Source organism: Barbus barbus, assembly GCF_936440315.1.
Source record: "Barbus barbus genome assembly, chromosome: 28".
Lineage (NCBI taxonomy): Eukaryota > Metazoa > Chordata > Actinopteri > Cypriniformes > Cyprinidae > Barbus > Barbus barbus.
The window spans coordinates 10,231,791-10,256,458 of NC_136756.1; the positions used below are offsets into that span (position 1 = coordinate 10,231,791).

At 38.1% G+C, this 24,668-nt stretch overlaps 3 protein-coding genes across 5 annotated transcripts in view; 2 read left to right on the forward strand and 1 right to left on the reverse strand.

Moving 5' to 3' along the window:
• LOC306848491 (MAP kinase-activated protein kinase 2-like) overlaps window positions 1-24,668 on the reverse strand; it is a 458,467-nt gene that overhangs the window by 152,590 nt on the left and 281,209 nt on the right. The window lies entirely within an intron of this gene.
• On the forward strand, window positions 1,933-20,238 carry LOC306848108 (protein bicaudal D homolog 2-like). The gene is made up of 10 exons (XM_079382461.1): window positions 1,933-2,069; window positions 3,576-3,874; window positions 7,191-7,403; window positions 8,183-8,335; window positions 10,006-10,455; window positions 11,651-12,511; window positions 13,133-13,312; window positions 14,869-15,020; window positions 16,959-17,286; window positions 19,032-20,238. The coding sequence occupies exons 2-10, from the start codon at window positions 3,635-3,637 to the stop codon at window positions 19,035-19,037; spliced, it is 2,583 nt and encodes an 860-aa protein (XP_079238587.1). The 5' UTR covers window positions 1,933-2,069; window positions 3,576-3,634; the 3' UTR covers window positions 19,038-20,238.
• On the forward strand, window positions 22,067-24,624 carry LOC306848270 (protein FAM107B; the record flags this gene model as incomplete). The annotated part of the gene is made up of 4 exons (XM_079382726.1): window positions 22,067-22,259; window positions 22,344-22,455; window positions 24,004-24,151; window positions 24,508-24,624. 4 exons carry the CDS (start codon window positions 22,067-22,069, stop codon window positions 24,622-24,624), a joined length of 570 nt encoding a protein of 189 aa, XP_079238852.1.

Sequence of the window (24,668 nt, forward strand, 5' to 3'; positions counted from 1 at the left end):
TTCTTCCCATGGTTTTATACTAATTCTCCTACGCCTATGTTCTGACCTTGACACAAACCCCTGGCTTTCGCTCTCCTCTCACCCCTCCTTCTGATAAATGCTCCCTGAACACAGTGACCTCCTGGTCAAGGGACACATCACAAACAGTGATTTAAGACCACTTTGCTTAATAAAATCATCATTGTATAGACCTGAAGGATGCAGATGTATGGGGAAAAAATTACAACAAGAGCAACACATATCTGTCATATAATATCTGATAGTATACGACGCATCAGTGTTTCTCTACATTATGTATTACAGTACTGACGTTATTGGTTTGAAAGGGCACGCAACTTTTAATACATCAATGATCCCTGACCTTTACACTTAGGGGCATTGTGGACACCTATAACTGGGTTTCCCACAGTAATGGACCAGTCTCTTCCCCTGAAATTCCCTCATGGGACCCTCCATACATAGACGTCATCTTTTACGTCTTTCTCTATTTTGCTGTTTATCTTCCCTGGACTCATTTATTAAAGGTGTTTCAGTAATGTGGAGCCGTTTGTAAGATATTATTTGGGTTGGCCTTTTTTAAGGACTAGCAGGTTTATTCCTCAGACGCCCCACTGAAGAAGATAAACTACATCTGCACAATAATAGGCTACCTCTCACAGTATGAAGACATTCAGTGTAGTTGGAAAGCACCAACCCACCATGACAATTTTCATCTTATTTGAGCTAGCAGCTGGCCCAGCAAATGCCTGTGACACTGCCCACGGTAGCTAAAACTTACAGTAAGTAACATTAGACAGTCCAGGCTGGCAGATGCCCACTGGTTACATTATTTGACCTCAGAGTTAAAACTTGTATTGCAGCTGCCATACAGCAATTGGCACTACTAATATTACATCTATATTTATATAAAAAATAAATTGTGAACTTATAATCAGCTGTTGGATGCCATTCTATGCACTTCTTAGCTAAAATGATGGTGCCATCACAACTGGTTCTTGACACTTGCTGGCACTATTCAGGTGAACAGCTGCTTATGTTGGCTAGGCAGTGTTTGCACTTACCCTCCTCAACCACTAGGTGTCACATGATTTGTGTACTGGAAAATAAACAGAGAGCATCAACTGAGATAATTATTTTATACTTATTATATTAATTAAAACCTATTTTATCAGTTAAAGTAATGAACAACAAAGGTGTTGATTCAACACAGATTCAACTTTGCTGTAGACAGCTAAAGTGCTTTCTTTTTGTCTTTGCTCAGCACACACAACACATTCAAAATATAAGATATAAACAGTGTCTGTTGGGTTGTTGAATGAACAATGTATGAATATCATCTCATTTTTTGCCAGGCAGTTATTTGAGCAATGATGACATAAAAAAATGGGCCTACTTCAGTTCAAACTATGCAGCTGGGAACTTTGCATGTAGCCTAGTTTCCCTGAATTTTGTATATGATCTGGTAATCGGAGAGGCCATGAAAGACATTTGACTTCAAACTGGTTTTCACAAAACAATATAATCCTGAGATTAAAGCAGCTTTGTTCGATCTATTTAGCAGTGTGTGGCCTCATATTGCACCGGAATATGAACAAACCCAATGGATGTAGTGTAAAATGGTATGTTTATGGGCAGAAACAATATTTTTGTATTTGTGGGCTTTTTGGTTGTTTATCAGTGGTTGGTAGGTACAGTTCAGGTACATTATTTCGTTATTATTATGTTGATTCCTTCATGTTTCACGTGACAGTGCTTATATAAGACACCCAATAAGAAAATTACATAAACACACAATCTTCAAATATTCGTTTAATCCCTTCAGGTTTGTATTCTACGACAATTTAATCTAATTTTATACAGAGACAGAACCACATCCGCTGTAGCATGCTCACTGCAGCTGGCGGAAGTGCACGCGCGTCATTGGCTGCTGAGCTGCACTTCAGAGTTGTGCTCGTGCACTCATTCAAACGGCTGACTTCTGGAGCGCGCGCGAGGAAACGGCTGATCTCCTTCGAGCTCAAATTCATGTTTTATCCGTCTATTCATGATCCTGTCAACTAAATATAAAGGTAAGAAATAATTAAAAGCGACCTTTTTAGCCTTGTCCACCGCCAGTTGACAGTTTCGCCACAGCTAAACCGAACTAACCTTGTAGCAGCTGAAGAAATAAGGCGGATGTTATGAGCGTATAACGTTAACGTTACTTCAGCAAATCAACCCTTGCTCATTTTTAGGCAGCAGTTGCCACTATTACAATTACTAGAAAGTGTGTCTTGTGCTGCTAAAACCAGGAAAACCGTAATGTTTATGTTTATGTTAGCACTGTGGCTACAGCAAACTGTTGACAAAGTAACGTTAACGTAGCTTAGTGTTTCGTCACATTCAAAGGCACCTTGTAAAAAGCCTCAAGGTTTAGACATCAATGTATTTTTTTAATAACAATGAGCTTTCGCAGCTTGACCAACCCAATTCGTGTATTGAAATGAAGTGAAATCAAATACTTCCTGCATTGATGTCAATACACCACTAAATTTAGACGCTTTTTGAAAAAACAAAAAAAAAATTGTTAAAAAAATTGCATAAAATTGTGTTATTTTGAAACCCTCTGTTTACACTCATGAATGCTGTTAAAGGGACAGTTCACCCCAAAATGACTGGAGTGTTGTTCAGTAAAAAGGAGGTCATGTGGTTTTGGAATGGCATAAGGTTGAATAGCCTAAATTATGAAGTATTCTCATTTTTGTGTGAGCTGTGCCTACAATAATCCATGTAAAATCCATCAAATCATTAGATGATATTGCCTGCCACAGTGAAAGTGCAAAAGTATTTTAAACTGCTGGAGTAAATCTCAATGTCCTGCTGGTCTGATGCGAGACCGTCTCATTGAATTCCAGATTAGTAGCTCTGATAATCTCATAATAATGTTACGTCTGAGGGCTTTGAGCTGTGCGGTAGGTTTTGAAGAAGCTTATCGGTTCGTCACGTTAGGACTGATAATGATCTTATACACTTCACATTCAAAACCATGAATTACATGAAAGTTACAGTAAGAAATAGTTCCTGTCATCATGCTGTTCCAATCCCATGCCACCGGTACTTTCTTTTTTCTGAGGCACAGAAAAGGAGATTTTTTTTTAGCACAATGTCAGAGCTGCTCTTTCCCAATACAGTAAAAGTATAGGGGAAATGTACTTAAAATAGGATTTTAAAAAATCCAGGTGTCCAGGGATTTCCCAATTTGACCAAAATGTTTTATTATATTATTATTGAAATATCACTGGAAAAAAATACTTTAGTATTTAAAAAAAAAAAAAATCTAGGATTTTAGAGAAATTCTGTAATAATATGAATAAAAATAATAATTGAATTTTACGTTACAACTATAAAACTCCGATACTAATATTTATGACCGTCTTAATTTATGGCAGTTTTAATAAAAAAAATTTTTAAGTGGTAAACCACAGGGATCCTTTAAATCTTAAATCAACAGCTGGTTTATAAGCACTTTTCATTCATCTTTATAGTTTCTTCTATTATTTTTGGTGTCAATGGCCTTAACATCTGTCTTCTCGCAGACATGACAAGACCGGAGTGAAGTATCTGTTCTCAGCCAAAGCGTGAGGTTGGGCAGAGGATGCTAGAGGAAGATGATGGAGAGTTGGAGGGGATCGGAGGAGGAGGAGAAGGAGATGGGGTGCTTCAAGCAGAGGTGGAGAGGCTGGCGGCAGAACTCCAGGAAGCCAATGAGGAGAAGTTACAGGCTGCACGGTACGGCCTGGCCGTCCTGGAGGAGAGCGCTGTGCTGAAGATCAAACACAGCCAGCTGGAGGAAGAACATGAAGGCCTGAAGATGGAAGTGCAACAGCTCAGAGAGGTCAGTCGATAGAGAGCCAGAGATAAAAATAAGGAAATAAGAGGTAGAAGGTTAAAATTAAAGTATTGAGGAATTGCTGCATGAAACAAGGAGCTTCTTTTTTCCAGTCAGTGATTCACAAAATGGTTTACTGTAGTAGAATTTGTAATTTATTCATTTATTCATTATGGCATAGGCAAGAGTATTTGGCACCTACATTTCTCTTGAATTTCTATGGTTCCTTGCACACGACAGCCAATAATTCACCGCACAAAACATTTGTGGTCAGCACAAATGATGTTTATTATTAAGGCAAGTGAACCTGTATCAAATGTAATCTGGGTCATATTTCATTTACCTTGAGTAGTTTTATCATTTTTTAGAATGAGGGCATATCACAACCTGTTCATGTTGGTTTCGGAGAACAGATGAATTTGTCCATTTTGGACACACAACCTTTCACATCAGAGTTATAATAGTATGGGTTTCTCTGCTTTTTTCTGTCTTTTTTAAGTTTGCGTGTTTTTCTCCGTATAACAATCAAGCAGTGAGAAGACACGTGTCTTTTAGCTGTTACACAATCATCTCGGGAATATGTTTCATGCCCTTCTTCTGTTGAATAATCTGAAGCATTGTCTTCCCTGTGTGATTCATATCCTTGTAGTCTTTCCTTAAGGAGAGTTTGCATACTCAAAGGTTTTGCCTGGACAGTAGTACGCTTTACTCTCAGTGACCTGTTTTCCCTGTTTGTCAGTGTCATGTAGAATTTATAATTTCACTTTAGGTTGAACACTCAATTTGGTTATGATGGTACTGTCTAATGGCTAAATTTACAAGTGCTTTTCCCCTGCAGATCTTATGTGATCACATACAAATCAAAATTTGATATTTAAATGAAATGTTAATTACATAACATGGACACTTCTTTGGGACCCAGGGGACTAAACAAAATTAGTTGGATATTTATATCCCTCTGCTTGACAGATGCAGGCACATGATGGCAAAAAATAAAATGGTTTAGTTTTGATGATTCATTAAGCCAACAAAAAGCTTGATCTAGTGGCCTGTATGTAAGTATTTTGATCATATTTAATTGTTTGGCTGAAATAATAAATAAATTAATATCTTTGTCCCATCTCCTTGTCCTTTTGAAATATTAGCTGAGAGTATGCAAAGACTTTCCAGGTTGTCATTTCCCCATAAAATAACAACAACCAAAAAATAAAACTTTTCTTTTGCCATTTTGGTTAGCGTTTGAAAATAATTCTTTATATTTTTGAGATTAAGGAGGTCTCTTTTAAAACATTGCTGTTTTGTTTGGACATTACCATTTTAGGACTGTTTTAATAGAGCACTGTTTAGACAGATCAGTCCATGTGGTCCATGGCCAAAGTAGAAAACAAATAGGCTGTAAGCCTTGCATGCATGGGCCTTTTTTAGCTCTCTTTGTTATCCGATTTATTACATAAATCTGTGCCCCAAAATCCATGCGTTTAGTCTTTTGCAATAATTCAAAATTAGCAACACATTGAGGGCATTACATGTGCACATATTATTGGTTTGCCAACAGCTAATATGTCGCTCTTTATTTTTTTTTTTTAATGTGAAGTTCACATATGTGGCACATTGTGGACTCACCTCTCTGGTATGAAGATTAGGCTCACGTATTTCTCTCTCTCTGTGTGTCTGATTAGTAGAGCATGAAATTGGCAAAGTAGGTGAGTGTGGTAGAGTGAGATGACTGGGGTGCACAGATGACAGGGTGCATCGTCATTTCATGTTTAGTCCTCCAGGATTCTACTAATGAATATTTCTGTTGATTGAAGAACTTTTCTTTGAAATGTTTCACCCACAAAGAAACATTTACCGCATCCCTATATTTTTTCAAACCAATATTATTTCCTCATACATAAAAGGAGATGTGAGGCAGAATGTCTGAGCTGCTCTATTCCATACAGTGGTTAATAAAATAGTGATTTGAAGCCAAAGGCCATTGGTTTTTGTGTGTTTAGATTTGAGAGCTCTAGTAGCTCTTGAAAAATTGCAGGTTTTGTTTTTTTTATATAGTTAACTAAACCTAAAACCATTGAAAAAGGTGTTAACTGATAGAAAGTAAAATATAAAAAAAACTTTTGTTTATAAGCAGCAAAGCAGCATTTCTCATTTACATTTAGTTTAATATATTATATAAACTATAATAAAAATGACAAAAAACACAAATACTAAAACTTTAACTGTCAAATTATGAAATAATATGTATACAGGCTATAATAGTGTCTTAATGATACTAGTGTAACACGGATTTGTGTTGTTGCATTGAACTTTTGGTTCTTTTTTCTCGCACAAAGCCATCACATGGCTTCAGAACCATAGACCACTTTTGATACTTTTGTGCATTACATTGGCATTATACTTCATCTTCTGCTTTTGTTGTATGGAATAGAGCTGCTGAGATATTCTAACATCGCCTTTTGTGTTTCACGCAAGGAAGGCATTTTGAGGGAGACGAGGAAAAGCAAGTCTTCTTTTTTTTTTTGGTGAACTAGTTTTTTAAAATGCATGTCCTTCTTTTACATTTACTGAACAGAAGTGTAAATTCCCCTGAGGTATACATTCTTCCTCTTCATTACTTGTATAGTAGCTCAAGCATGGTTTTCCCACATGTTCTCACACGACTCAAATTATAATGTTCAGAGAAAAGTGTAAAGATATGTTAATGACTACCTGGCCAGTGTTGATTCATCTTGTAACAGTTGAGTTCAGTGTGAGCAAATCTGGTATACGTTTGTTATATATTTGTATATAACGGCCAGTAATATAATATACTGTCGTTATGCATAATTACATGCAAGTCCTAATCCAAACCATATAGTAAGTACATGTAGTTAATTCATATTTTTCAGTACTTAAATGTATAATTACACTGTAACAAGGACACCTTAAAATAATGTGTAACCCTGTGGCCACATTGTAATTACACCCTCTGGTTGCTAGTAAAGCTGGAATGTAATGTAGTGTCATTGGTAAAGTATAGAGTTTCGCTTCGCTAGATCTCAATGCAGTTGCCGTTGTTTATTGGCTAAGCGAGTAAACAATTTACTCAAAATAACTAAAGACTGTCAACTTAACTTTCAACAGCTCTGCTGTTCTCATTTGAAGAATTTCAGAAATTCACATAAAGTAGCTGAGGGGCCGTAAATTGTCAGCGTTGCTTGTTCATTTAGCCAGTCAACTAAATGGTTTTGTTGTTTCTTAGCCAAACCTCTGCTAGTGTAACTCAGTGTCTTGGCTGTGATGGAGATGAGTGTTTGATTGATGTATGTGTATATGTTTACAGGCTCTGGCAGACTCTGTGAGCAGCCATAAGCGTGCAGCCGCAGATGGGGAAAGTCGAGAAGAGAGGCTCCTGCAGGAGTCGGCCACTAAAGAGGCAGCCATGGAGATTCGCATGGACGAGCTGCAGGCGGAGCTGAAACAGGCCCGTGTCATGCTGGCCAACACCTCGGCTGAAAACGAGCGACTGGCTGGCCTCTCCACTCAGCTGAAGAAGGTACATACACCACCATCAAGGCTAGTGTTTACATAAAATGTGCATTCCTAACCACAAGACCAACGAACCCCTTACTGCCTTTCTTATGTGACCTGTACAATGTATGTGTAACAGAATAATGAAATGTTCTGAGCTGAAATGCCGCTGAATAATATGCACTTTTCTGGCTCGCTTGCTGATCAAAGTAAAAGTGGAAATAAGACTCCTTGTTTTCATGAGGCCTGATCATGTGACAAAAAGGGTTGAGTTTCAATGTCAGTCTGAAGAGAAGAGAGGCCATTGTGAACTACTTATTGAACTATTGTGCTGGACAAAATAAATAATTTCTACTTTTTAGTAGAAGTAAGTTTTAAGTTCTTTAATAATAAAATTTTCTCTGCCCTCTAATGAGAAATGAGTTGTTTCCAATTCTAAATGGGCTTGCAGTCTCTTCAAAAATGTAGTGCATTTGTCATAATGTGTCATGCCAGGTATGACGTCAGTGGCTAATTTCATTCAGTTTAATTGTATGAGAAAACGCACCTGGGACTGCTAAACTTCACCTGTATTCTGAAGTAAGGTCTGGAATGAGATGTAAAATGTTAAGTCATTCATGACACAGTATAATTCATTTTGTGTGGACTTTCCTTTTAGAGAATTTGTATTAAATGGAACAAAGAGACCATAAAGATGCAGCATTTTATGAAGCTTCCACCATGTAATTGTAATTGTGCAGATCGAATTTCTCTTCGGTTTATTTTTATGGACTTCCCCTCTCTGACTACTCCTGCTGACTTTAGGAGTGTGAGTGCTTGGAGGTGGAGAAGACCCGAATGAGAGAGGAGATGAAGGAATACAAGACTCGAGAGGTGCAGCAGCTTCAGGATAACAGTGAGCTGGAAGAGGAGAACATCTCCCTGCAGAAACAAGTCTCAGTGCTTAAGGAGAACCAGGTGTGTGAGAATGCAGATGTCATATTTAAGCATTGTTTGTGGTGGTGTTTTCTGTATTTATTGAATATCCAACTTTTTCCATAAATATGTCATCATAACCCTCTGATGCAATTCAACATGTAACATTAAGCACTTTCTTGTAGTGTTTGCTGGACTTAGGTCTTTGCTTGTGGAATGTGCTTCGCTGGAGATGTCTTGTGACTCTGAATGTGTTTTTTGCAGCTGCTGTTCCGGCAGTACAAACACTTCTGTTGTAGTGCTTCAGTCTCAGCTGATTTTTAACAAAGCCTTCCTTCTGTGAGACTGCACACGAGAACGGTTTTATTCACATCACGCATGAATATTCACTGACACTCAGAGGCTGGAACGCCTTCCCTGTTGGACTAAAAACCAGTTTGCTCAGACCAGTTATAGTGAATTAACTCGCAAATATGTGTCATGTCAAAAGAATTTAACAGCAAGTTGTGAGTTAATGCCAGCAATTCTGATCATATGCAAAGTTTTGGGATTGACACTGCAGTGTGACACTGTGTGAATGCTAACAGTTGAATCTGTTTGGTGTTAAAGGAATAGTTCACCCAAAAATGACAATTAGCTGAAATTTCACTCACCCTCATGCCGCCCAAGATGTACTGTTGATGTTTCTTCATTGGAACAGATTTGGAGAAGTTTAGCATTACTTCACTTGCTCACCAATGGATCCTCTTCAGTGAATGGGTGCCTTGAGAATGAGAGTCCAAAAAGCAGAAAAAAATTAAATCTACAAATTTATTCCAAAGAAGAAACAATCTCGCCATGATCTGAGGGTCTGAATTATTCTTTTAAATTGGTTTACAGATAGTTTGATATTAATTCTCCCAAAATGCACAGCACTGAACTAGTTATTCATTTCTGTTGTTTATACAGTGTGATATTAATGTAAATGTGGGTGTCATTTCCTGGGTGAATTCAGAGAGTGGTATAATAGTCATGAAGTGGATACAGATCTGACTTTGTTTACTGTAATTTGTCATCTGTGTTCATAGAAATGGGATCTAGTTATCAGTCAATATTATGGTTATTGTTTGTATATTACTGTGGTCGTTAGTTATGACACCAGATCAGTAAAGGCAGGCTAATCTAGCCTAACAAGTTAGTTCTGTGCTGGTATGTTTTTGGGGAAGAGAGCTACATAGGATACAGACAAGTGGAAAGTTGCAATGTTTGACTTCTAGTTACTCTAGTCAAAATTGTAGTTTCTTGGTCTTTTCATCAGAAACTGAAATAAAGCTAAAAAATTTAAATAGAAATATTAGAAGAAAATATATTTTAGTTAATTGTCATGGTAACAGTTTTTCAAGTTGAAGTGATAAATTTACTAAAAACTGAAATAAACACATGTAAACTAATAACAATGACAAAGGCATAATGATTAAATGATTTTTAATTACAAAAAAACTAAAAATAGAAGCTAATTTAAAATGTTAAATAAATGTAAATATTAAAAACACTATTTTTTTTATTTTCAGACCAATTAAAAGTTATTACTACTTTATCCAATCTAAATATTCAAGTCTTTGAAATATTTATACGTAGCTTTTCAACAAGTAATATGAAGTAAAATAATTTTACTACTACGACTAGATTTAGACAGTCTATCATATTCTAAACATTTACATTTGTGTCCACAGGTGGAGTTTGAGTCAGTGAAGTTAGAGTTGACCCATAAAGATGAGGAGCTGGAGCTGATGAGGGCACAGCTAGAAGAGGCCGGGCGTTTGAGGGAGATTGCAGAGCGTCAGCTGGACGAGGCACTTGAGGCCCTGAAAGAGGAGAGGGAGCAGAAGAACAGCCTGAGACGAGAGCTCACCGCCCTTACTCTCAACCCCTTTGACTCTTTTGGCCATTTAGAGCTACAGCTGAATGACAGCCGTGATGGAGAGAAGGACAAAGAGGGAGGAGAGGAGCAGGATGAGATGGACAGTGGGTATAATAACTCCAAAGGGATGGAGAGAAACAGGTGCTCCACACCCAGAAACAGCGATGTGTTCCTCAGACCTCAGGCGCCTGGGCTGGTGGCCGATCTCCTGAGTGAGCTGCACCTGTCAGACAGCCAGAAACTCAAGCAGCAGCTGCTGCAGGTGAGGAAACCTCTTCACATCTTACATGCTCCTCACTTACTTCATGAGCTGTTTCAGTGTTTTCATATCAAAGCTTCATTACTGGACACTTTCTTTATTTGTCCGTTTTTGTGTTTTCCTTCCTGACCTTGTTTTGCATACACTGACATACAAATTTTACTTTGCACATTGGGTATCCGATGCATTTCAATAGGTCGACACAATGTTGCATTGCAAATTCTACACTCAGCCATCCTGTAATATAGCAATAGGCCCCATGAATCGGTACTTTACAATAAATTTAATTTGAAACAATTTAGGGATGTTGTTAGGAGCAGAGACCCTAAAACCCCCTTAGCTGTTCTAAAATTACTGTAAATCATTACATCATTGGGCTTATTGCTTTTGTAAAAGATTTACTACATATACCTGGGAATGTTTCACACAAAAAAAAGAACTTTCTACAAATAAATATTTAGAACCCAGTTCTCCGAAATTTACATCCATCAGCATGGCATTGGTTTCATTGTTCTTGAGAATGTTTATAAATCAGGGGGGCAAGTGAGGTTCGTATTGGCTGATGTGCATCTCTTTGGATCTAATCTCAGACCAAAGATTAAAAGACTCCAACCTTGTGATGTAAATGCCTGTAAAATGGTCATGAGGGGTTTCTCATTTTTAACTCAGCAGTTTCATGCATGAAACCATCATCTGACAGATGAATACTACTTCCTGTTTCATACCACTTCCTGCTCAGATGTACTGTACCATCAAGTCAGTTACTAAGAAACAAGTGTTTTTCACTCACCCAGACAGTCCAGTTTTCTTTTTTATTTATAAAATGTATAATCAATGATTTTCATTTATTTATTTTTAAGTTATGTTTTTGACCTTTCTGTTCTTATATAGAAAGTTAGGAGAGAGAGAATGGGAGTGGGAAAGGATACTGGGTTTACTCAGTGTGCTGTGATTTTCATAATTTATGACACCCTTACTAAAACCTACAAAAACATTATTAATGGAATTTCAAGACCTTTTAATTAGCATAAATCATTCTAAAGTGGTCCATCCTTAAGAGACTGTTTAGTTCTAGTGTCTTTAGTAAGTTTCTCTCGAGTGTTGTTGTTTATCCAAAATGCTTGGATTGCATTATTCAGTCGAAATAAATCTTCATGATACTTGTTTTTAAGAGCCCATATTTTGTATCCATGTCCAGGTGGAGAGAGAGAAAGCCACACTGAGCAGCACTGTGCATGACCTCCATCAGCAGTTATCCCAGTCTAAAGATGCTCTCAGTAAGCAACAGGTGAAGATGGAACAACTGACCCAATGTTTGGAGACTCTTCAGAATACTGCCTTGAAAAGTCCTGCTGAACGAGAGAATGGAATGAGTCTGTCTCCTGGGTCTCTTCAGAACCAAGAAGCCGAAAATGGCATTAGCTACTACGAAGTAGATGCAAAAAGCACAGAGGTACTAGAGTGCCGCATGCAAGCTGCAAATGAGGAGCTTGTACGTCTGCAAGAGGAGCTGAAAGAGGCTGGCGAACGCTCCAAAGCCCTGGAGGAGCGCTACAAGCAGGAGAAAGAACACTGGAGGGGTGAGGCACAGGAACTCGCTGATAAAATACGGCAGTGTATCGCGGCTAGCCGACAAGACCAGGAGCGAATAGGAATATTGGAAAGGGAAATTGGTGCCACGCGGCAGGTCGCCACTGACTCTGAAGGCCACCTCAGTGCTGCACAGGAGGAGCTTCTTGCCTTCTCTGAGGAGCTTGCCAACCTTTACCATCATGTGTGTGTTTGTAACAACCTCACGCCCAGTCGCGTTACACTGGATTACTATCGTGAAGGAGCACAAGCAGGGAGAACACACAACCATTCGCAGCCGCACCACTATCGCGGATCCCTCCGCAGGCACAGGCGGTCGGGTGAAGTGTTGGACCTGGGCAGCAGAGGAAGCGGAGACACATCATCTAGCTGTGGAAGTTGTCCAGGGTCTCCTACACTAGACTTCAGGGACCCAACCAATGTGCGTAATCTGGTAGCTGTCATACGCTGCCAGATTAAACATTTACAGGTATGTCTGAGCCAGGGTCAGAAACATTTCTGTCACTTCTTATTCACTTTTCCTAAAGGCTTAGATTTTGGTTTAATTGCTTCCTTATCTTGAATTTGGGGGGCATTTTGGACTGTTTTGAGTTTCTAATTTCCAACCTTTGTCTCAGCTCTTTATGGTAGTTAAAATCAAAAAGTAATACAAGGAAATGTACACACAACAATTTTTATTTTAATGTATCCTCAAATGCTCCTTAAATAAAGACAGCTGAATAAAATTATAGCTCATCATTGGAACATTCATTTAAGACTTTAAGCAGCTTTTTTTGGGGGGAGGTAAAGCATGAAAATATGAACCGATTAGACCAGGCTGCCTTAGGATGCCTGAATCTGTTTTAACAAAATTCAGATCACTTTTAATTTTAGTTGATCCAAGAAAATAAAATAATATTGAAATCATGGCAATATCAATATCTAAATCTAAGGTTTTGCTTTATTGGCATTTTGACAATGTTTTTGTTTTTGCACAGTTCATTATTTATTTTTATATGTATGTCATGCATTTTATATTGTTGTAAATCACTTGACTTTGTTTAAATGTGCTGTATAAATCCATTTTTATTTGTTTTTGAAACCTTTCCAGGTGGCGGTGGACCTGTGCAGACAGCATAACATGTTGTCCTCTCCAGCAGCAGGAGGGAGCATTGAATCGGACCATGACACAGAGGCACTGATTGAGGAAGTGTTGAAACTGAAGTCCCTCCTGAGCACCAAGAGAGAGCAGATAGCCACGCTCAGAACTGTCCTAAAGGCCAATAAACAGGTACAGTTGTTAGATATGTAAGATATTGAATGCATACTGAATAGTAATAATGTAATTAAAGGTCTAATAAAAATAAAATGAATTTTTATATTTTAAACCCTACTTTTAAGTTTTATTACTATCAGTATAGTAGCCAGTTGTGATGGTTAACTGCTTCAGTTGCATCCTATTAAAGCACTAGACACTTATTGGAAATATTTTAAAAGAAAATTGTCATTGACAAGGATGTCAGCAGGTTTCAGAGCAGATACTAAAATCTTCAAGCAGGAATCAGTAATGACCATTGCTGATACTCCTTATGGCCAAATATAGGTTGACTAGTTTATTGTGAATTGTTTGAATAGTTGCGTGAAATGTACCATCTTTTATTCTATGTAGTTTGGAGAATGTTCCTAACTCGAGCACATGGTTTCCTCAATCAGATTAGAGCCCTGCATTTCAACCCGGGCCCAATGGGCCACGACTCTTTTACACCCCTAGGGCCGGGCTTCGGCCCAATTTTCACATCAGAGCTCAGACACGGGCCGAGCATCGGGCCTGTTTTAGGTTTCTCCTCATTTTTATATTTAAGACATCCATCAATTATGGTGATGAAAAAAATTGCCGTGCTGGTGGAAACAACACGAGACCTTGCTAAAGCGACTGTCAAGAGCGGCTAGGACCTATTTAGTGTCCCTCAGCAGCAGTGAGCATGACTTCAGCGCAGGTGGAAGAGTTTCCACGTTCAGTCGCACACAATAGGCTAAGGCTTGCCACAAAGCACCGTTTTTCGATTCATTTTATTTCTTTAAGTAGTAATTTTATAGCTTTCTATAGATATATTTATCATGTCTGTGAGGCATGTATTTGCTGAGTTTTGGTTAATTTTTGTCAAGACAGACGGCAGAAAGCGCATCATGTTTATTTTCTTTATTTTATAAAACCACAACGTTTTCAAAAATGACAGCGTATTTTTAAGTTGTTTCCACAAAAAGAAAAAAATGCAAGTGATCACACTGGCACCTCCATGTCCTACAAAGTACGCTTTAGCTTCCACTCTCCGCACAAATGATTGGATCTGCGCCTAATAGCGCACATTTATCTAGCTTTAATGTTTAAACTAACATTGTTATATATTTTAACTGTTTTATATCCATAGATTTAATTTTAAGTCGTGATTATTTGAGAAGGCAAAATTTATCAAACAGACTATGATCAGTCTTCCACTGGCCGCGTGGTCGTTACTATAAACAACTTTATAGGCCTGTTTAACAAAAAAACATTTTTTGAAAATTTACTTAAAAAAACTAAACTAAATATAATCACTTTGCCATTACATACAAAACTGAACTATTATAACTAATAGCTGAAACAGTAGTATAATAAGCTGTTTTGGGAGAAAGGGGGGAAGAAAAAAAAAGATCTTGGTCCGAGTCGACCAAGAATTCTGATAAGCTGTCGGACAAGGGCCGGGCTAGGGCCCGAGCGTCTCGGGCCAGGGCTGGGCTAGGCCCTATATTTGAGGCCCATGCAGGGCTCTAAATCCAATTCATGACTTCTTTAATATTTTTTCCCAGACGGCCGAGGTGGCATTAACCAACCTGAAGACAAAGTACGAGACTGAGAAGAGCATGGTGACAGAGACTATGAGGAAGCTGAGAAATGAACTGAAGGCCCTGAAGGAGGATGCAGCCACCTTCTCCTCTCTTCGCGTCATGTTCGCAAGCAGGTATGATGCGATTACACATGCGTCACATTCTTTGTGTGCTCACAGGCCGTGGGAGTTTCTCAGGTCATTGTTCGTACAGCACATAACTCATTTCCAGTGAGTGATGTTAGGGTTTTAAGGTTAAACTAGTTGTTTGTAAACTGGTTTGATTTATGGACAAAGTGCAAATAAGTTCATGGGAGAAGTTGATTCTCCCAGTTCCAGCTTTCCCTTGTCAATTGAGGAACAACCGATCAATTTCAGTTATAATTCTTTCTGATAATTCATCTTGGGCTGTCTGATATTAGATAAATCGTCAGCTGACATGATGTAAGGATTTTTAGAGACTTTAACTGTGGTGAAAGAGATGCAGGCAGTGTTTATGTTTACATTTGTAGAAAGACATATGAGAAGTGTTTGGATAGAGAGTCACAGAGATTAGACGGTCATGACCCTGTTTTAAAAGCAAGCTAATAAGATTATAATCTCAAGGCCCGGTCTCTCACGAGCTCCTCTCACATGCTGATTAACGTGCACGCTCTCTGATCCCGTGTGCAGACGAGAGCAGCTCACTCAGCTCAAGTCATAGATCAAGTGTCAAGGGAACAGAGAGCAGTGGAAGCGAGGATAATATTTTCAGTAACTGTAAAAATCTAGACCTTAGAACATTTATACAAACTTGTGTGGTATTTCATCTAGAATAATTTAACCTGAAATGTCGATTTTTAAGATTTCAACCAACCACGTAACTTGAAACACTTTTTATCAGTTGATTAATTTCACAATTATTTAATGATTTCTGTAAATGTTATAATATTATTATGTGCATGCTATTTATTGTCTTTAAATAAAGAGATAACATGCATTATCTGTGAAATGTTTGGGGTCCGTAAGAATTGGACATAAAAACAGAAATAATTGTGAAATATAATTACAATTTAAAATAACCATTTAATAGATTTTTAAATGTAATTTATTCTGTGATCAAAGCTGGATTTTCAACATCATTACTCCAGTCTTCAGTGTCTCAAGATCCTTCAGAAGTCTTTCTAATATGCTGATTTGCTGCTCAAGAAACATTTCTTATTATGAATGTTAAAACAGTTGTACATAATGCACAATATATTTTTGTGGAAATGGTGCATTTTTTTTGGTCAGGATTCTTTGATGAATAGAAAGTTTACAAGAGCAAACGTTATTTGAAATAGAAATCTTTTGTAACATTGTACAGCTTTACTGTCTGTACTGTCATTTTCATCAATTTAATGCATACTTGCTATTTGCTTAAACTGACCACAAATGTTTAAATGGGATATATATCAGCATCAGCCGTTTTAAAAAGACCACTAGTTAATGGTAGTTGGTTACTGGCCAAAGTCAAAGGATCTCACTACTGTATCTTTGTTTTGATCATTTTGATGTGAAAGGAATTGTTTAATTTATTTATTTATTTATTTTTTATCTTCTTTTCCCACCACCAGACTAAAAATAAAAACAAAAAAGACATACAAACTGTATTTTAAAGATAAAATACAGTTTGTCTATCATGTCTGTATCACAATCACTGCCTAACAAGTTACAGGCCAAAGTTTCATACTAATCACTAACCCAATGTATAAGCAATAGTAATAGTGATAGATGATGACTTCCTTTGCAAGTATTACTAGTTATCAAGGTCAAATGGCCTATTGGTTTATAAAATTTTTACTCAAACATTCAGAAGTGAAGCATTTTATTATTCGAACATCAAAGGCTTTCATTCTGGTGTGTGTGGGTGTATGTGTGTGTAGCGCTCTCACGAGGACAACAAAGACAACAAATTCTTGCATCAGTTTCTAATAAAAACTAAAATGTTTTTTTAAGGGGCGTTTATGCAAAAAGTAATCCCTTTTATTCTTTCCTTATTTCATTTTATATGTATCTCTATTCCTGTTTCCTGTATGCTTATCATTTTTACAGATGTGACCAGTACGTAACTCAGTTAGATGAGATGCAGAGACAGCTCGCCGCCGCTGAGGATGAGAAAAAGACGCTCAACTCTCTCCTCCGCATGGCCATTCAGCAGAAGCTGGCACTGACCCAGCGGCTGGAGGACCTGGAGGCCCCTCTGTCCCCTCGCAGTAACGGTGGCAGCCAGCACCACTCCCGGACCAAGTATCTGACCAAATCAGGCCGAGCCCAGCGGAGCCCCATGAGAAGCAGTCCACGCTCCAGTCCGGTGCTAGTCCCTGCCAGCCCGCAGAGCAGCTACATGAGAGTGCACTCACGCAGCCTTCACTGCAGCCCTGTAAGAGCGCCCTCCTCTTCTTCCTCATGCTCGTCTTTTTCTGCCTCAAATGAACCAGAGTCCTCTAAATCCACGCAGAGTTTAGCATCTGTCGGTCTTGTGCGCGACACTACTTTCGTCCGTAGTTACGGGTCAGGTTCGTCTCGCTCATTAGATGACTCTATTGGAGGGTTGGGACCGTTTGCTATCCAGTCACGACCGCCCAAAGTTAACGAATCGCAGGGAAATAGCCTGAAAGCGTCAGCGCCATTGCGCAGTAACACGTTTATTAAAACGCGTCGCGCATCTGCACCTGTGAGCAAAGGTGGTTCACGTTCAGTCGAAGCCCTTGATGCACAATTAGGTAGAACTGATGGATCAGAGAAAAGACGCAAAGTTGCAATGCAGGAGAATGATTTAAAACCTTCCAAAAAGTCTAATGCAGAACGCGCATTTCTCAAAAAGCAGTCTAACATCTCTAAATCTCGATCTGATGAGGGAACTTCTTTTAGTTTTGCATGTTCAAATACAGCGTCTACGACGCAATCAAAATTTTTCCCTCGTGCAACATCGAGTGTAACATCTTCTAGCGATCAGACCACTCCTCACAGTCCATCAGATAAACACCAGAAATCTTCCTGTAGGACAAAAGCATCCTCTAGGTTAGCAAGCCATTCAAACTCGTGTCATGATTTTGTTGAGGAAATTGCATCTAATCCTAGTCGTGAGATTAAGGGGAAACAAGATCAACTCAGAAAACCGCAAAGAAGTGTTGATGCAGCGAAAAGGTCAACACACACTTACACACGCCAGACGAAGTACAGAGCTACATAACTGTTCAGTTGTTGATCATCACATAAGTAATGCAATTTTACAAACAACTCTGATAAAGCGATTTATAAAAACATACATTGCGAGGTTCAGGATTAGATGTTTCTGCTCACTTGGTTGAGCATTTCATTAAAGCGCTAAAAACACTAATTCTTTCTCATTTTACAATTTGCTAGTTTTAACATACACAGTTGTTCAAAAGTTTAGGTTCGGTAAGATAAAAAAAAAAAAAAAAAAAATTATGAAATAGTTTTACAATTTGAAATAAGTTTTGTTCTTTATGTTAAAATGTAATATTACTTCAATGGCAAAGCTGAATTTTCAGCATCATTACTCCAGTCTTCAGTGTCACATGATCACATGATATTCTGATAGATTGGATATAAAAATGTCTATAATTATTTTAATTTATAGCTAATAAATGATGATTGGCAAAACTAACATTTTGTCTAAAAAGATAATAGATAAAATATTAAAACTAAAAACCAGTCATTTTAAATGCTGCATGGTAATTTAGGAACCACAGCATTATGATGTGAAGCTGGAAAATGGATATTCATTTTGAGATTTCTACTACTAGAAATTACTAGTGTTATTAAAGATTTGCTTTAAATGAGCGTTAATTAAATATGCAATATCAACCAATATGGATCAACTAAAAAAAAACATGCTGGTGGAAATTTTCTTGAAATGGTTGTTTATGATGCAATATCGGCCTTTTTGTCATTTTTATGTGTAATTGAGCTTGTATCGAACCCATGATGTTCTTTTAAGCTTCCCACCATACTATTTCTCTGTGATAGTTTTCTTCATAGTTTAATCAGTCTGTTGTCATTGTTTCTTCTCTTATTCTCTCCCATCTCTAATATCAGCTCAGCATTTGGCATCTGTATGAATGAACACTTTTGACTTACTGTGTCTCACTGTCTTTGCAGAGATGAAATCCTCCTTGTGTCTCCCTCTGTGCTCCAGTACACATGGACCATGTTCATGCCCAGTTCATGAACACCCTTACCCTGCAGACCTGTCCCAGCATCCTCTCCTCACCTCATTGGATATCTCATCATGTCTCTCGTGCCTCTCCTTCCACCCTGTCTCTCGCCTGTCTCTATCTTCTGTTTGTCTGGATCAAGTCGTTCAGCTTCAAGATACTGAAAGCTGAACACAGTCATTTCATACCATCAGATATTTCCTTATTCATGAACACATGTAGCAAACCAAAAACACTTGGAGATCAGTATTGTTTCGTCTAACTGGCTGTGACAGACCTTTTCTTATTCAAGCCATAGATAAACACACCTTGTTTTGGTTTTAGCCATTAAAAACTGAAGTTTTAGCTATCATGGAGGACATTCCTCTGGTACAACTGACCAGTTGTGCAGTTCTGCTATTGGTTATTTACATATAACTTGCCCTGGCCTCTACAGTGAAGTAAAAAAGAAAAAGCACACATACAACCAGTAAACAGAGCAATCAACTATGCATAGGAACAAAGACTTTTGCTGCTAATTAGCTCATGCAAAAATAAATAAATACAATTACGAAACTGCCAGTTTATTCTGCCTACAACGCAGTTAACCAACAGCACTGTTAGACAAATGGGATTTATTTTTAAATAGGACAGTGCTAAACTTGTAATGGTTGTGTTCATGTCAAAGGGAACACATTAACTAGGGAAAATTGTAATGGGATTTAAAATTGTGCCTTAATGCTCTGATTTTTTTGAGTGAAAATTTGTAGATAATTGGTTTAATATTTAGTTTATTGAATTGATGGTAAGGGTTTAGCTTGTTTTAAGACTAATTATGGACTTTTGTTTATGCACGTATGTACAGATAATGTTGCATTCCTGGCAATAGGCTGTTTTTTTTTTAAATAATATTTAACCGTTCTTGTCAGAACCGTGTGTGTATTTGTAAGATGTTGTGTCGACCTGCCTGTCAACACTTTCATCTCCGTCTTTCATGATATTTCCATATTGAAAAAAAGCTTCCTATTGTATTTTTATTGTTCTGTTAATTTTTTAACCTAATTTTCTTTTATATTTTATTGTTCAGCCCTACAGAATGGTAATTCCCATGCAATATCAGATCTTGTTTGTGAATATGTATTGAAAAAAATAAAGATTTCAATGTTCGTGTATTTGTTGTATTATGTTTGCCTTACTGAGGATGACTTGAAATGTCAAGCAGTTATAATTACAGGTGTGTGTATATATATATATATATATATATATATATATATATATATATAAAACTAAATGAAAATGAGAAATGTTGCCTTTGGAACTAGCTGAAATAGTTTTTTTGTTTTTCATTTCGGTTGATGTTTTATTTAATTGAAGTCATGAAAATGTATGGTTCAAGTTAATAACCCTGCAGCAAGTTGATGGTAAAAATGATTGAATGGTGACTCTTCGCCTTTTGCGTTCTTTTAAATATTAACCTAAATTATCCCGTTCTCCACCATCATCTACTACACATACTGTATGTCCATGTGCTTAAACCTAATCTTGCATTTAAAAGTAATGCAGTTGTATTTCTAGAGGTTTTCAATTGTTAGATATTTGAACACATTCAACTATTTTGAGAGCTACTGTTACTGTTAGTTTTGACATGTTTGATTTCAGTGCTTTCCATTGATCACACATCAAGTGCTCCTCTTCCCTCAGAGTTCCCAGAGTCAGATTTCAGGTCTGAGGGTTTTGTGCCCTCTAGTTTGACATTTGCACATCTTTAGTCGGAGGGGTCAATTTTTGTCATTACATCCTGAAGTAAAAAGATCCCTGAGCTCAGTTCGACGACTCTCTTGTTACACAGCTTGACAAAGAGCCAGCGCTTCTCAATGCGACTGATCTCCCTCAACGCAACGAAATTAAGGGTCTGAAGAAATGTAGTCATTTTCTCCTAAAAAATATATAGTGAAGTCAACAAACATACTAAAGAATACTATACGTTAATACACCTCCGATATTCAGTTAAGTTAATGTTAAACGCTCCATTTGCAGCCATGATTATTTATTCTCTAAACTGGAAGCGTCCGATAACGCGTTTATGTCTGATCATGTGATCTAAAACTGCGTCCATGAGGCGACAAAACAGCTTTTATTAGGCTACTGATATAACTGCAGTCCTCATCTTATGAGTGCACGCGATTTAAAATGTAGTTTTCAAAAATAGCCAACTTTTCACATCATTAACGTGTAACATATGCGTGCGCACTCGGGACAGATTGTGAGTTATTTGTATTTGTCGGTCACTCACTGCCCCCAAGCGGCGCTCAAGGGAAGTGCGCCTCACATTGACGGACAGCGAGATGAAGTGGCGGCTTTCTCAGGTGTCTTCTGTGTTGTCGTGTGGTAAATAGATAGCTGGTACTCACTGCTGCTCAGATGGGACCTCGCTCACGGAGCGGTGACGCACTTTCGGTGAGTTCAGAACCACGCTTTTGATATTTTAGTAGGCTACAGCTGTATTGCGTTTGAAGCCACAGTGTTTCTTCAACATAATAATAATGTCAAAACATGTCTAGACTGGAATCAACATATAAATGAATTATTAATTGCATTTTGGTGTGTTTTATTTTGTTCTGATGCCTGAGTCAAAACTTTGATTATGATACTTTTAATGCTTTTAAATACGTAAATGTGTCCATTCCTATATACAGATGTTTGTAGTATATAAATGTATTTTTAGTCAATTTATAATACATCTTATCCATTTGCATGAAAATGTATGCATGCATTTATCTGTCAGTCTGCAATCTGTTCTGATTTTGCATGAAATGACAAGTAAATCATTTGAGTGGGCAGGCATTTGACCTGTTGATAAATTATAGATCCCCACTTAGGTGAAACTCAATCTCTCCCTTCTTGTTACTCTCTTTGCTTTCGTTGATGACCCCAACGCACAGTTTCCCAGCATGCAGCAGGAGCTTTGGCTGAGGGCTCTTCTTGATACCTGCGTGTGCAATGAGATCGGCCGCTGCACAAGCACTCCTGACTAGACCGTCTGAACAAGAGCTCAAAAATGCCTTATCCAACAGCATCGCAGGACACAACCACGTCTCCAGCTCCAGCAGACCAGCAGCAGCACAGGCCAGAACAAATACGTCCACAGACAATTTTAATTGTAGTTCTTTGCATCATCATGGCAATAATCGAGGTGTGTTGTCCTGGTGTTTTTCACAGACCATGACATGAGAAGTGTGTCTTGTAGAATCTTGCAGAAATAACTTTTGTGTCTAAGAAAATGCAGATAAATGTGATATTGCCGAGGGCCCCTGGAACCCGAACAACCCAGTGAAAGCCTCGAGGAGCCATCAGGAGCTTCACAAGGAGCTGTTACTGGCCCACAAAAAGTAAGATCACCATAAAATGCTCCAAATCAGATACTGTCGTGGAGACTTTAATAAATCGATGAACTTTTGTTAAGTGGGTTGTTGCAATATTGATGACGCCTCGCTCTCTCTCTCTCTGGTCTTTTGTGTCAGGCAGTCATGTGTGGACACACAGGCTGCAATCGTACACCCTCTGGTATTATCAGCCGCCTGCGCTCAGGCCACACTGTGGCAGACACTGTAATGATAGGCCTGCTGGCACTACTGCCACGAGACTACTAGTTTGGCTGCTACTGCAGAGAAATATGGGCTCAAAAATTACAGTCAAATCTCATGATGTCAATGAAGCCCCTTAGTCCCCTGGTGATGGGTTCAAAAACTTTTAAAAATAAACACTGTGTTGGAAATAATATTAGGTGGAAGGAAAAAGTACTTTTGTGGGCAAACACAAAGTTTCTTAAGGGAATGCAAAAGCATTGAAATGAAATTTATTCCCCCTAGAAAATATTTAATTTGTTCCCTCACAAAACTTTGCATTGCCCCATGAAACTTCATGATCCCGCGCAAAACTTTGCATTGCCCCATGAAACTTCATGATCCCGCGCAAAACTTTGCATTGCCCCATGAAACTTCATGATCCCGCGCAAAACTTTGCATTGCCCCATGAAACTTCATGATCCCGCGCAAAACTTTGCATTGCCCCATGAAACTTCATGATCCCGCGCAAAACTTTTGCATTCTGTTGCAATCTTTTGCGTTCACCCTAATCTTCTCATTCCCAAGCATTTTGATGCAAAAGTTGTGTTTCCCTTAGAAATTCATGGTCCTTCGCAAAGTGTTTGCATTCCGGCGCAAAACTTTTGTGTTCACCCTAGAAACCTCACATTCTCAAAAGGCAAAAGTTTTGCATTTCCCTAAAAAACTTTAACGTTCCCCTGAGAAACTTAACATTCCCTCTCAAAAGTTTTGTGATATAATAATAATAATAGTAATACAATAATAATAATTGTAAATTATACGACGTTTTTGCGAGTTTCTCAGGGGAACACAAAAGTTTTTCGACTCTCCATACCATGTCATAATAAATTCATGATACATAACACAAAAACACAAGAAAAACTATTTTAGCTTTTCCTCAATTTTAATTAATTATCATTTTTAGATTATTGGATAAAAGTGTTCGGTAAACGCACAAATGCAAATGTAAGTTTCACCTAGATACATTATCACCAGTTGTTATGCTGTATATTTGAAAGATTTTTCCCCTAATAGGATCAGTATACCTGTCAATCTTTCAATCTGATTTTAGGGATATTTATTGGTCCATGGTTGTTTGATCGGAATGTGGTTCCTGGACCACAAAAAAGCATAACATTTTCTCCAGGATGTTGTTGAAATGAACTAAAAACTATTAAAAATGTTTTTGTTTTGTTTTCATTAAACGTAAAATCTTAAAATGAAAATTGAAATAAAAAGCTAATTCAATACTATTATAGTATATAAAAAGCCTGCATCGCACTGGTAAAATGTTACTTTGTTGTTTGTGCTTGGGCCCTTTGGGCGGGACAGAGGGCTGGTGGTGTGCTGTAAGCCTGAGCTTCAGATGGTTCTGGAGAAGAGGAAGAGAGAGCAGACCCAGAGAGAGGAGGGAGAGCAGAGCAGGAGTCCTCTGGAGCAGGTTCTGCTGGAGCGCCAGCACAAACATCAGGAGATGATGGTCAGCAGCATCCTCGTGTGTGTGTGTGTGTGTGTGTGTGTGCTCAAAACTAACCAAACAAATGCTGTGATTGAACCAAAAGGAAAACAACAATTGTGTAGTATTATTTTTTTTCTTTTGACATTGCTATTGTATGTTCCTTAATTCTTACCGCTAGTTTCCAGCACAGTTACTACTTTTAATTTTTTACTGTTATCATAATAAATGAATATGAATGAACTGTGCTTTCACCATCTTTAATGTCATGTTTAGTAATTGTAGCAGCTGACATGTTGGTGGACATTTTAGTTACCACGGTCAAATTGAAGGTTTTCAGCAGTTGTCTGTGTTTTGTGATTTGTCTTGTTGCTTCTCAGAAGGAGAAGGAGGAGGAGCAGAAGCTACATGAGGAGGTTCAGCTCTTGGAGTTTGTCCGAGTGAGACAGAACCTGAGGAAAGTCCATACAGCTCTACAGAAGAACCTTCACTCCTGAATCTGACTGAAAACAAGCTTCATTTGCAAATACAGTAAACAGTG